Below are 15,045 nucleotides of genomic sequence, written 5' to 3' on the forward strand. Positions count from 1 at the left end.
AAAAGCTAAAATCATGTAACTCCTGGTTGGTCGGGCATCACAATAGCCATGATTGCTTACTAGATTCGGTTAAATTTATCCAAAATATTAACTACTCTATCATGACTTTATAATAGATACATACAAGATTTTAGCTCGACAGGTCGATTCTTAATGAAATCAATAAAATGAAAAACACCAAGAAAAATATATCCATCAATTTTTCTGATAGAAGAATCTAATTGGTCTTCAATAATCAAGATAACAATCTCATGGTTATATAGATGGCATTTAAGCTGTAAGAGAATTTTGATACAACTCCTTGCAGAACCCTATGTAGAAGGTGGGTTTGCAAGGTACGAAGAAGATGGACGCCCTTTCCCGTTCAACGGTCGAAAATTTCAAACTTTAGGCTCGGGTTCCGAACCTGGTTGGCTCGGGAGTCAGACCGGGTTTCGATTTCGAGTCAAGGTGGGGCCCTGAGAGAGTGCGTCCGCTCTTTGAGGGTGCTCAGGGTGCGCTGAAATGGGACCCACTAACCGCGTCGGGCGACCCGGCATGGCTAAAACGAAAGGCTGCCGGCTGACCACGTCTCCGGACCAAAACAGGGTGCGCCGGAGACCGGGCCAGCAAGGGATTGGTCCCTTTTTTTTTTTTGTGGGGGTAAAAAGGAAGCGGTCCAATTGGAGAGGCTTATCCTCGTGGACTTTGTTTTGGATGCCTGGTGAGATATTTTCTAACTCGTTTAAAAAAAATAAATATTATCTTAGGTATGAATTTTGCATAAGAAATTTACTTAATAATTTGTTTTATGGAAAAGTTCAAATTATTATTTTAAAATAATATATAGTTTAAAGTCTTTGAACAATTCTCTCCTAAATGTGAATGTGAGATAAATGGTACACATTACAAATTACATGAAACATATTTAATAAATATATAATACATATTTTATAAAAATTTGATACATATTTTTTAAGATTATTATGTGTTTCTACTTAGATTATGAATAAAATTAATCATAAATTTTAAATATATTTTATAAAAAAAATTAATCCAATATTTTTTAATTTTTCTATGAAAGAAATCACCGTAGTAGTTTAGAATAATTAAGATTTACTATTAGAGATCTAATGGAGAAGATAGACTCAACTCCGTGGACATTCATGAAAAATGTACAAGAAGATTTCGTGGTAAAGAAATAAAATATAAATTTTTGATTGTCTACAACTTGAATGGATAATGCATTCATTAAGATTTAAAAAGAGGAAAGATATTAAGAGAAATCATGCATATTCCTTTAAACTTTCAAGAAACTAAAAAAAAAGTAATCGTATATCATTGAAACAATTTGACAAGAATGAATTGAATATTAACAAAATAAAAATTACTCATAATGGCAATGTAATTTAATAAATTATAGTGCAGATAGATTCGAGTAATGAAAAAAATTGAATAAAGGTTCCATATCTAAGTCATCCTCTCTTTGCAGGTACTTAGATCTTGAAAATCAGTATATAGCTAGACCTTTCTATCTTTCTCTCAAAAAAATAACAGTTGAACAATAAGAAATCTAAAATTTAGAATATATGAAAGCAATATATATATATATATGTGTGTGTGTGCGCGCGCGCGCGCACGCGCATGCAAAAATAATAAAATTGTCCCAAGTAAGAATAAAAACCACAATGATAGATCACACTCACACATACTAATTACAACTTTCCTCAAAAAAAATGTTGATATATAGCATCATTTATGTAAGCCGTATAACTTCATTAAATAAAAAGCTATCTAAATTCTAACATGCGACAAATAGTTCAATCAATTGATTAGATTATATTTGCTAGATAATTGGGACCTCATTTGGAAAATTTTCAATGAACTATTAAGCAAATATCCAATGAGATGGTTTGGGTACATTGTACCCGAATATCCTCTTTTCTTCAACCCAATTGATTGGGTCATCTCATGGATACATATCACAAAAATGAATGATTAAGACCACCATGCAAGTAATTAAATAACAAAAAGGGTTTAAGCATCTCCAGCATAAATTATTTACTAGGATCTCATGTCATCCATTGATCATGCTAACACAATCTTAGGGCCCTCTAATATGTGGCCCCATCAGACTAATGGTCCATATGCATGACAAAGATTTCTTTAGATTAGCAATATAAAGTATGTACATATAACAAGACCAATTGGAAAAATCAAAATTTAATTAGTACCAAAAAATATTGTTAGTTAAGTATAATGATCAGAGCAGCATAAGGCCTCACAATGAGGAGAGATAATATATGAAATACATAACTGAAAAAAAAGGGAGGGGAACATTGGGCAAATATCTAATAGAGATTTAAAGGTTAAATAAGTAAAGTTAGGTCGGCAGCCTTCAAGAAGAAAGCTATCCTACAACAAAAGTAATATAGAATGATTTCATATAATCTTTCTTTAATAAAATTCAGTTACTTGCATTTGAGGTAGCCTTTAAGACCAAGCAATTTGCTTAAGTAAGGACTTTTGAAAATGAAAAACTAGACAAAGCAACTCCTATAATTCTTTTTGTTTTTTTTTTAAAAAAAATTGTAGGGTATTTGATCAAATGATTGCATTCAGTTTGAGATGGTGGGTCTCAAATCAAACTTCACAAATTGAATTTTTTAGAGTGGTGCACATCTTGAAGAGCTTATGCAATATGGTGGTCTTTAATTGATGTAGCGTCAATTCATATTCATCAAACATTATTAGAGTGATTGAAAATCAAGTAGTTTTACATTCTAAAAGTAGCTTTATGTATATTAGTTTTATCTAAGGTATTACAGAAGAATGTAGCTACATATAAAATTTTATTCAGGTGCAGACTTGCTATAAACATTGCCTATCGAAAACAATGCCATTCATCAATGCGCAGTCATACTCTTAAAGTATCATTTTTTATTTTTATGGACCACAAGAGGGTATATGAGTAAGCAAGTTGGCTAGCACTAATGTAGATCCAGAGCATCCATATAAATTTCAATTTGCTTTAAAATAATCTTTGTCATGACATAGAATCAACTCAAATTATATCAAGCAGGGCCATTATTGGTTCCATACCATGGTGGATTCCCAAATTGGGAGGCATCAGATCAGTGCAATGGTTCTGTATGAGATGCAAAAGGACCACCCAACATAAGCATGGCTGCCCAATATATTGTAAGAGGCCAACGTAAGCATGTTGGATGTCTTGGTGGATAACTTTTCTTATAGCAATAAAATGGAGCAGCCATAAATCAAAACGGTGTAATCTGCCTGCACAAAGATCGAGAGATCTAGCTGTTACCTTAAGAAAAAGAAACAGGCCTATAGTGAAATCAAGGTGGCACTAGATGTGCGAAGTGTCGAAATTAGAGTTTGATTTGATTCTAAGTAACTCTACGAGAAAGAAGCAAAGTGACTTGCAGACCACAGATTTGCAGAGGGGGAAAGAAAAAAGAAAGAGAGTTGCAAGAATGAGGCAATCTCTGATCTGCGGGCTATGTCTCTTTCAATGGCATCATGGAGGCCTCAGAAGTTCATTTAGAAACCCCCCATATAGGTGCCTATTGCATTCCTATTTTTACCCCCATTGTGCCGTTTCTCCACTTGGGTGGACAAGAAACAGTTGGTGGATGGAAGGTGCTTGTCACTTCATAGTACTAGAATGAATGGGCCCACTCATGGTGAAGGGACTCCCAACTTTCTCTACAGCTTCCAACCCATGTTTCTCTTCCCTACACTTTCTAAGCTAGTGTTAAGATAAAGATACTTGAGGCAAAAGCCTTGGGCTGAGAGAAAGCGAGTGATGGGATAGAAGGCATTGATCTTGTGGAAGTTCTAATCCATTTTATTTTGTGGTTAGGTTACATGTTTGATTGCCTCCCCCTTCTTTGAATTTAGGGGTGCTTTTTACCTGTTAAGAACACCTCTGATTCAGAAGAGCTTTATGAATGCCTCTCCATTATGCTGCTCATAAGTAAACCATGTCGAATTGTAATATACATCCATCATGGATCCTTTTTGCTTGTGGGTCTCCTCGCCATGGCGTGTTGAAAAATAAGATCAGACACGGCTGGCCTGATGGCCATTCGGGAAACATGTTGCTCAAAAAAATTGAAGAAGCTTGTTGCTTTCATCGAGTGGCACCGAAGTTGATAGCTATCCTCCATCATGTTCTACAAAGTTTGATCATAGAATAAGCTGAGATTAAGAAACATCAAAGCACCTTTAAACAACCATCATCAAATCTCTTTTAACTGAAAGGCTCTCATTTAGCCTCAGAAGTTTGTAGGGCATATCATATGCACCAGAAAAGTAAACCACCAATGATTTAACCTATTGAGAGATATACCTCCCACAAATAGTTGGTTAGGTATTAAGGATAACCTTCTCTTATGCGAATTGCTTGCAAACAACACAAGATAATGGAGTGTTGAGATGATTACAGGACAAGTAGTACTCTTACCATCATCTTCTATGTAGCCTAATCTGAGACACAGCAGGCATTGGGCATTAACTCAAAAGGCCTAAAAATCCCAATGCCCTTTTAAGTGGGGTTGTGACCTTTTAGCACATGCTTTTGCTCATGAAAAGATAATAATAGACTTTATTCCATTGCGCGGGGGGGTGGGGGGGGGGGGCGGGCGGGGAGGCGTGGGGTCGGGGGTGGAAATTCCCTTAGTCCAATCTATATGGATGCCATAAGATGGCCAGTAAACTGGAGATGATGCCACGCATAGAAGAAAGGTGGGCAGCTCGGCATGTGATTGTCCAATACAAAGTATGTCGAGCTGTACAACTCAAAGGAAGGCCGCTTTGCTTGCAGGAAAAGAGTGGTGGCGGTAGGCATTGTCATGGCCGGTAAGCTGGCACCCCGGTTGGTCTTGGTGACACAAAGGTGCATCATGTTTAATAGGCTAGGGCACGAGCATGATGTGCGCGCATATCTGCATACATATATACATGCAATATATACGTATGTATGCATATGTGTGTGTACATGTACACACACACATATATATATATATATATATATATATATATATATATATATATATATATATATATATATATATATATATGTATGTATGTTATATATGTATATCTAATTTGTTAACAGAACTATCTTTTATCAAAAAGATAAAAAGATAGAAAAAGAAAAATAAGAACAATATCAAACTAGTTTCTGAAAAAACTTTAGATAGTCGATCTCGATGCATTAGTTGGCAAAATGACTAGATCTAAAGCAATGTGGTTTAAAATTTAACAGTCATAATATTACTAGAATTCTAAAACAAATTTCACCAAAATCTGCAAGCAATGGCTTGTGAGCCAGAGAGAGAGAGAGAGAAAAATGCCATGCTCCTTATAACTTTATGCATGATGCTCATCAGACAAGGTCTACAGGATGAATCCCACCCAACGACAAACTCTAGGAGATAAGCAAAGAATCCCTAAAAGACTATGGCATAGTGAGCGCAGTGCAGATATAAACCAAGTAATAGTGACATAAACAACTCTCTCTCTCTCTCTCTCTCTCTCTCTCTCTCTCTCACGCACGCACACCATATGGAGGGTTCACGGAGCGTGCCATCTGTGCAAGGAAGTTTCCCAAGAAGCTATCCAAGGGTGTCTTATTTGCGATTGATGGCCAAACAAAGCGTGCAAAGATCCCCTTTAGAGGTTTGTTACAATGTACTTTTCGAGTCACACAATTGAACAAGCGCATGGCAGAACCATTTGTACATAGAGACCTTTTAGTTGTGTGTCGTAATCACATAGTTGAGAAACATATTTGTTCATCTGAGTTCCTAAGAAACCTATAATGGAAGCAAACCTAAAGTTCATTTTCCCATCAGTTGATAAGATGATTCATCCAATCCACAGAATAGATGGCTTTGCTGCTTAGCACTTCCATTGGTAAATCAAATTTTAGTATGTTAATAAAAAATTTAAAAAAAAAAAACCGAATTTTAGTGGGTATATTGCTGAACACCTCACTTTAAGCTAGTTGACTTCAGAAATATAATAGCCGCTAAATGGCACGATTAACGATGAGATAAAATTGATGGAGAAAAGGATGGTACCATGATTATTGGAAAAATATTCCTCAAATAGGAGATTTTTTTAGCATGACTTTCCTCACCACCTTGTAGTGTTCAAAGTCCATGCTAGCTTTATTCAGCCATTTCGATCAAAATAGGAGGAGGTAAAAGAAACCGAAGAAACAAGAGGAGAAGATGAAGAAGGTTGCATCGTTCCCCAAAAATCTCCTTCAACAAGAGTGTTGACCTGAAAAAAATAAAAAGAATAACTTTATGACACCATTAAGTGCACATGGATAAATCTTTGATCCCACCAAAACTAGTTTTATAACTCAATACTCGACCACTGCAGATACTGCATCAATTTCTGTAAGCTATACCAAAATCCCTTGCACTGAATGGCAAAAGAACTTCTAATCTGCATGAAAAAAATGCCCATAGCATTTTAGGTACAATATATGAAGGTGCTAATTCGAGTTGAAAATGTCAATTTTGCCTCTGATGATTCCTGAAAGAAATCATAATTTACAGGAAGTTAAGCACAAAGACTCGTGTTGTTGTTTCCTCTTTTTTGACTAAGAACTAAATAGACTTTTGTTGATGTTTATTGTGAATAAAGATTTATTGCAATATATACCTACCGGTGGGGTATATGTAGGTTGGTTTGGAACCATCTGGGGGGCAAGTCATACCATGTATTGAGCAATACAATATACTACTTGAGTTTTTCATGATTCAAAGCAAATAAAAAGGATGCATATAAATATACAGTTACACAAGCAATGTTTACACCTACCTATACTACTATATAATTGCACCCCCCCACCCAACACACACACACACACACACACAAAAAAAAAAAAAAAATCCATGCATTGCATGAGATATCACAATTTTTTAATATAACAAAGTGCCTTACATACCCCTCTCTCGAACAGTCAAACCTCTCATTTGAAGCATAGCCATCCTTACGTGCATTTCAAGTACTAATTTTGTGATATTTAAGCTGTTAATTGTAGCTCAATGCTCATCCCAAAGCCTCATAAATACTTAACTTCTGTTGTATTACATTTATAAGTTGATGTCTATACTCCACGGATTTGAAACAAATGAATGGTAAGTCTCCATATGAATTTACCGCATTTGAAACTTTGTCTCCTTTTCTAAGGTAAAGTAAACACCCAAAATATTATATGATTCTGTTTCATCTGAAACGCACAAGCCACTGAATCACCTAAAAGCAGATTCACTGCCCTAATATTCTCATGTCAACACAATGCAAGCATATCTCCTATTCCATGCCTCTTATGCCAATGACTTCCTTGTATTAAGAGAAGCATCAAAAGCTCTTTATATTCAAGAGAGTCCTTTTATTCATATCCTCCTAATCTAGCACTTATCAACCTAGAATTTTTTTTAAAAAAAAAAAAAAGAAATAAAGAAAGAAGAAGTCTAACTGAAGAAATATCTTTAAAAGGCTAGTCCGATCTACTTCAAAATTACAAAGAAAGGAAATAACGGATAATCAACAAAATACCAGACAACCTAAAATATTCTGGCCCGTGAATCTCTACATGCAGAATTGTCCAATCTACTTCAAAGGACATGTTTGAACCATGATTTCTGGATTCAACATTCTTTAAGAAAACAGGCACTTTTTTCAAAAAAAAAGAAAAAGAAAAAGAAAAAAGGTGATTGAGGCATTTAGTTGAGAGCCAATAACCCACTGCTGATAACCTGCTCCCATAGAAATGCTGTGTTCTAGATGTTTGTTTGTTATTTGCTGAAGGTGTACGGAAGGCCAGTTCCTAGTAGAGTTTGGAAAGGTTACTTCATTGTGGACGTCTATATGACCATTGTCCAAGGTCCAAGCAGATAGCTTTTAAAGGAAATATCAAAGAAACAACACAATCAGAGAGAAAACTGACCAAAAAGAAAGGAGGTAGATATATACATACATAATGAGTTCAAAGTAACATACTGGAAACTTGACCTTTGTCATTGTTGAACATGTTTTTCTGAGAAACATGGTCACATTGTTAAACAAATTCCAACGTCATGCGTCAACATTTCAAAAAAGAATATGTACAAGTAATGCTAAATTCAACAATCTTGCTAACTCAATTTACAATACAGACACATATTCAAGTTTCAGAAAGCCACTAAGTTTAAGAATGGGTAATAGACAGGTGAATTACACTAGTACATTCAAAAGAAACAACAAGAAAAAGAAAATAAAAACAACAGAGATCACATTGTGTATTGCACATTAGTGACTTTGAGGAGAAAATGAATTTAGATGGAGGGTAACAACAACTTTAGTCAGTTCTAAAATCTTAAAGAGAAACTTCTGACATCTTTGATTTTGACATTCATAAAACTAGTTGAGATGAAATCTTCTAATCCTTTATATATCTTCAGAGAGAGAGAGAGAAAGAGAGAGAGAGAGAGAGAGGGCATATTACAAGAATTTCTTCGTCTTCCCCTTTGGATCAAGCCTACTACTACCACCAGCTCGGCCTCCTCTCCCTCCTCGCCCTCCACTTGCATGCATGGAGCTAGCGATCTGACTTTGTTCGCCACATTGATCATTGCTTGAAGGAACATCTTCAATAATCCTTAAAAGCTCTTGTATAGGATTACTAGAGTGAGCAACTTGTTTCAACAATGAGTCCTCATCATCGAGGCCCACGAAGCACAAATCATCCCACTGTAAAGCAGATTCATCCATAAGAGGAAGCTCTGGACATATATCCCATTTTCTATGCGGACCATACTTATAATTTGAATTAAACCTAAACATGTATAAGTAGATGGTAAGAAACCATACTGGAAAAAGAATCAGCATCAGCATTCTGATATAAAGTTAAATTAAAAAAAAGAGGCACTCTACCTGGATAGTAATCTTAAATTGGAATGTATATACATCAGGTCATCAGCACGACTTCCATTTAGCCTATTGCGCTTTGCATTGTAGATATAGCTATAGGTGCTCCATGGTCTCTCAACAGATAAAGTACTAATTGATTGTCCAAGCACTCTAAATGCCATATCTCTCAACTCCTTTGTATCCCCTCCATGAAACTTCCACCACTGCAAAACAGTGATTTTCGGATTCCTTGCATCTCTTTTTGCTGTTGCAGAGGAGAACTTACCCTTCTTTTCTACAAACGACATGAACTGCACACGAACAGTATCTGCTTGATCATCATTTGGGTGCATTTTGACTATTGCATCCATCGCACTTTCAAATATGTCATCATCTTGGGCTGTCATTATGATAAGGGAAAATATTATTGGCATTTTGAAGGCAGGAAGTATGCCTAATATGCAAACATTGTACCAAAATAGTCAAATGTGGTAACAGTAAAAGGAGAACGTGAATTCAGTAACAGACAAGAAAGAAAGGAAAAGAAAGAAAGAAAGAATGGAAGAAAGAAAGAAAGAAAAGAATAAAAAGAACTGACCTGGAGGACATCTCTTCCTACCACCTGGAGCTGGTATTTGGAGGTATTCTTCATCATAATATTTTGGCGTAAGGGCGCAGGCTAAACATTGCAAAGGAACGCTTGCCTTGTTCCACCTTGAATAGGCCTTTTCCCTGACAACCATAAAGATGTCCTCTTGTCCTCTCAAATTATCTTTGATTTCTCCCAACATATTATCCATTCTCTCACATACCTCTCCAATAAGGGGGCCATCTTGATCACTAAACTTAATCATTTTATATATTGGTTTGATTATAAAGAGAGCCAAATGTACTGCCTCCCAGAAATTATCAGACATGACCCCTGCCTTCACATCATCTCCAGAAAGCTTTGCTTTCTCATCTAGGTTTGGAAAACTAGCCCATCCCTCCCATAGATCGGATATGACAGCAGCCCTTAAAACTTCCCTTATATCAAGTAAAAGATGAAGAGTAACATAGTGTGATGCACACCCTCTGGCTGCAACTTTCAATACTTCTAACTTTGGATAACTTTGGAAAATTTCAGCAGCTTGGGAATGATACAAGATATATTTCACTATACCTTTGGCAGTCGTATAAGTCTCCTCGAGCCAAGGAAGGGCCCTTACAGAGTCCTTCAGTATCAAATTTAGTGTGTGAACCATGCAAGGATTCCAGAATATGTATGGATATGCTTTTGCCACCTCCTCACTTGCAGCTACACAATCCACAGCATTATCTGTGATTAGCTGAACAACATTATGTGGTCCCACCTTTTCAATCGCTTCAAGCATATAATCAGAAATGCTCTTCTGGGACTTCTCAACCAATAAAAAGTCAAGAGCATGTAGAAACACAGAACCAAATTGATTTGAGGCCAAGAAGTTTATCAAGGGTTGATTCTTAACATCAGTCCAACCATTTGAGATGACTGAAACTCCATATAGAGACCACTTCTGCTTGAAATCATCCAGTTCCCTTTCAACCCTATCCCTTTCATTTTCCAGCAAGACAGTCTGTGCTCTTTCATAAGATGGACTTTTGTAGCCCAATTCTCTACTGATTGCTGATACCATTTCTTCCCAATATGGTGATCTTAACACACTTAAAGGGATGCCATTAGCACACAAACAGCGTATTACTTTAGAATCAACATCACCTCTATCTTGAGTTGAGTAATCTTTCTCAAAAGGACCTACATAGGAATGGGCTAAAGAGGGTCCCTGTGATGCTGATGCTGTACCAGAATCTGCATTGAGCTTTGACTTCTTCAGTGGAACAACATTCGGTGAGCTCTCAACATGCTCAACTTCTCTCTTTATTTGCATTTGTAGATTTTTGTCCGCCTTTACAACAGAACAATAGCCAATTCCTTTGCTTTCACCTTTTTTGTGCCCCATTAAATGTGCATAAACGCGTGTATAGGTGCCATGGTATATCTTTTGGCAATGCTTGCATTTGAAGACATGAGAACCCCCATGAGCATTTCCGCATTTTTTTCCTTTTATAACATGTTTCCACAACACAGTTGCACTAACATCAGATTGACTTTCTTCCCCTAATTGTACCTCAAGTTCTTGTTGTACTTGATCTTCTTCGCTGAAAATTAAACTATCCTTGTCAAACACTAAGTGTCCATCTGCAATAGCTGGAAACTCCATGCCCTCATCATTGGCCCCCATATGTTCTTCATCAAAAGCAGAGCTTCGAGACATCCTCTGTAAAAACTTTCATGGTCAAAGAACTGAAGACTAGAAAAAGTATTATGTAACTATTTATAAAAAGCATCTTCTTGTCTAGTTTAATGAAAAGGATATTGACATCATCCATTTGATAGTCTGAAATAACTGTGCCGGATCAAGAGACATGGAAAACATTGCTATACAAAACAGACTAAGCACATATCAAAAAGTAAAATAAAACAATAAAAATATGCACTTTTCATAACGTGATTGGCAACCAATCTCACTAGTCTTCTGATTATGATGATAAAGAAAGGATTGCTCATACAACCACTCAAACGGTCCAATTTCAAAATTCATGGGCCACTTTGATTTATAGTTGTGGGATACTTGTAAGAATAAATATAAAACCCTTTTGAATAACACAAACCAAGCAGACATTCAGCTAGTGAGGATTTGCCTTGGACAATCCTAATTGTGCAAACATTCAATAAGACCACACCCCCTCAACTTATTTTAACATAGATTAACCAATTGAAGGCAAAGTTGAATTTTATTTTTTAATTACATAAAATTCATAAAAATTCACAATATTTCACTGTAATGCATCAAAGTGTTTCTTTTTTTCTCGTTCTTCCTCTTCCCTATGAAATTTTAATTGTTTCACTACCCTCCCTGCTTTCTCCCTTTCTCCCAAAAAATCACCCTTGCTTGTCTTGTGAACGCTCACTTAGCGATAATGAATATACAAAGGAAGGAGAAAGAAGATGGGGAACAACTCTACAAGGGGTAGTTGGCAGTATCAGTTCTACTACCTCTTACGAGGCAACTAAAAAATATAAGCAAAAAAGAAAGTAAAATGAACAGAGATCAGGAATTTTGCAGTAGTGATTTATCAGCATTCTCTTTTTTGAACAAGCTTCTCACTGATAATCAAACATAATCAAACTTGTTCCAAGATCTTACATCCTTTTTATTTAAACAATTTTAATTATTCTAATCCCTCTTGACCATCTCTAATTCTGATCACAGCAACTTCTTAATCAGAAACTTCACCCAGGAAAAAAAAGGAGTAAAAAAACAATAGTACATTATTATATGAGTAAAAGAGCTAAAGCAGGTCCTGATCTGTGAAACTAATAAGCTTAAACAGAGATGCAGAATTCATAGAAGCAAAATGTCCTCAAGTCCATCAGAATGGAGAAGTTGTCATTATATTCATCTTGCGACTTGACCATCCAGAAACATTTCTGGTAGGCCATTAAAATAAGAATTACCTACTTCTAACAAATACCAACAATACCTCTGCACACAATAAAATCTTAGTAAACTCTCCTAAATTATCAATTTTGAGCTACATGATGTTGATTCTAGTCCAACCTGTCCAAGGAATCTAAGAACTGTGAAACATATCCAGAGAATTATGCTCATTGGTCCCTACACAAAGAAGATTAGTACTAAAATCCAAAACCTTCCTCTCCTGTACTTTTTTTTTTTTTTTTGCAGTTCTTTATTGATAGAGTAAAAGATGGATCCAATGGTAGTTTAAGGAAAGACACAGCTTAAAGATACAAAAGGTTACGAAAATAGCACGGTCAATTCTTTGGAAGGTGAAAGTCAAGAACAATATGTGAAAAATGAAACTATTACGATGGATAAATGTACAAGAAGCACCAGATATCATAGGGAAACCATGGAGAAACCATAGGAAACCAGACTTACAGAAGTTTCCCTTCTTGTTTCATAGGTTCAACCATGTTTCCCGCAGGAGTTTCCCAAGATTCCCCAGAGCCAGATTCATAAACAAACTAACATCATATAATTAAAAGAAAAGTAAAAAAAATAAAGTAGAAAGAGAGCAAAGGTGGCACCTGCGATACTATTTTAACCACACGAGGGCTCGAATTCTCCTCTCAATCGAATCCAACGCACGAACGCAAAGAATAGCAATGCACCCTGACCCCCAAAATTGTCCAAAACATTCAATAAATGTCCAAACCAATCGCATCTCATTCAATCGAAACCCCGGAAAAAGCAATAAAATCTCAAGAAGATGCAGTCTTTGGGGTTACCAGAGCCAAAGGAGGTGGCGCCGATGTCGAGATCCCTGTTTCCGGCGGTGTGGAGCTCCACAGGCATTACAGGGACTGGAACCCAAGGAATCAAGGAATTAGGGTTCCCTCTTGGGCGCTAGCGGAAGTCGGAGGTCCCATGGCCAGAGAGGGATCAAAGTGGGTATCGAAGGGAAGGGTTAGGGTTTTGGTGGGAGGCCAGGAGAGGAGAACGACGCCATTACAGCTCCTCCCTCTCTCTCCAAGCTCCCTTTCTTTCTTGCTCTTCTCAGTCTCGCTTGCCCGCTCTCTGTTGACGGACTCGGAATCGGGCATGAGAGAACTCGGACATGAGAGACCCAAAAACGAACCCGCCAAACGGGGGTCGTTCCTAGAGAGCGGGTCCCACGCATGAGGTAGAGAAATGTTTCGGGTATGTAAATCGTCAGAACCCCAACTATCTTCGTTTCGTTTGCATGTATATTTCCCGATTCTTCTGCATGCTACCATGGTGCAGGTTATATTTTTATGAGAGAGATCCTATAACATGGAGAAGAAAAAGAGAGAGCGTGAAGGAGCTGGAACTGGGGATATGGTATTTAATCTCGTTCATAGGATTCAGTCTAGTCGTTTATTTGCATATATCTTGAGGAAGCGGTTTGGATCGTCCAGTGAAGAGTGGAGAGAATGTAGCATGTGGAGAGAACTACATTGTTACTTTGTATTGGTTTAGGATTTGTGTTAATCTAAAGCCTTTTTGTATGTCAAGATATACTATATAGTAATTATAGTTGAGAAAAAAAGTACATGACTATTCCTTGTTTATTTATTTTCTTTGGGATCAATAATTTGAAAATACTAGATAATTAACTTCATTACGATGAATATAGAAAATATTTGACCAATATCAACTCTATATTGCCTCGATCCTAAAGGCCGAGCAATTGGTGTGAGGTATAAGCAATATGTTATTTGGCTATCCATAATTCAATATTTTCATAATTTCAGCAACCAGCCAAGGTGTAAATAATGAGCCCATCTTGATCGTTGTTTTTAAGCTCCATAATAATCATTTATCAAATATCTCATATTAAGCTTTCTGGTTTCCTTAATCTTGTATCCAAACATGCTATCATCATCTACAATCATTTTACTTTGGCACATGGTATAGTGAGCAAGTGCATACAATAAGGAATTAGTTCTTGCTATTTTGATCTTACATTGATTAGGTTTAAAGACAACTTTATGATTATAATCACAATGCCCAGCAATCTATACTAATGCTCACCCTCTACTTTTGGATCTTTGGTTCATCATCCGATAGCTTTGATTTTGGACAATCCTCATCTACCAACAAGATATTAGTGTTTGTAGATTGGGATGTTGAATTTGCTACTCACTATTAGGAATCCTTTGTTTGGGACTCAATAATTTTTCGAGTAAGGCTCCTAATTTACTTATCAAAGAAATCATTAGAGTTTAATGCTTGGCCAATTGTTATGTAAAGCTTCTCTCACATATTCATATTTTCAAAAATTTCCTTTCATATTTTTTTCTTGATTATTAGCTTATTTTCTATTATATCTCATTTCGTTATTTAGATACAATTTTCAAGCGCCAAACTCTTTGGATCCCATCATTTTCTCAATAAAAAAATTCCATCAATATCTAAAATTTATTGATGTAACACTCACCAAAAAGATGAAAAGGGTAACTATTTAGCCTAAGCCTCTCATAACCATTGTATTTGTATTTGGTAGAAGCTCCTATTTTCTTTTGCGTTTGTTCTTTGAAGATTAAATCAATTCTACGAACGG

General features: G+C 36.3%; 1 protein-coding gene across 3 annotated transcripts; it reads right to left on the minus strand.

Annotated features, from left to right (window-relative positions):
* Window positions 1-6,068: 6,068 nt before the first annotated feature.
* Window positions 6,069-13,558, minus strand: LOC105039902 (uncharacterized). Of its 3 annotated transcripts, none has more exons than XM_019847935.3 (6): window positions 13,250-13,558; window positions 13,049-13,133; window positions 9,515-11,213; window positions 8,941-9,316; window positions 8,513-8,842; window positions 6,069-6,294 (listed from the first exon to the last, which is right to left on the minus strand). In XM_019847935.3, exons 3-6 carry the CDS (start codon window positions 11,208-11,210, stop codon window positions 6,180-6,182), a joined length of 2,517 nt encoding a protein of 838 aa, XP_019703494.1. In that variant the 5' UTR covers window positions 11,211-11,213; window positions 13,049-13,133; window positions 13,250-13,558; the 3' UTR covers window positions 6,069-6,179. The 3 variants fall into 3 exon arrangements, with proteins under 3 accessions (XP_019703494.1, XP_029118790.1, XP_010914524.1); XM_029262957.2 differs by lacking the exon at window positions 6,069-6,294 and adding an exon at window positions 6,377-6,465 and having other exon boundaries at window positions 13,250-13,557; XM_010916222.4 differs by lacking the exon at window positions 6,069-6,294 and having other exon boundaries at window positions 8,437-8,757; window positions 13,250-13,557.
* Window positions 13,559-15,045: the final 1,487 nt, after the last annotated feature.

The sequence above is a fragment of the Elaeis guineensis genome, chromosome 1 (genome assembly GCF_000442705.2).
Source record: "Elaeis guineensis isolate ETL-2024a chromosome 1, EG11, whole genome shotgun sequence".
In the NCBI taxonomy this organism is placed as follows: Eukaryota; Viridiplantae; Streptophyta; class Magnoliopsida; order Arecales; family Arecaceae; genus Elaeis; species Elaeis guineensis.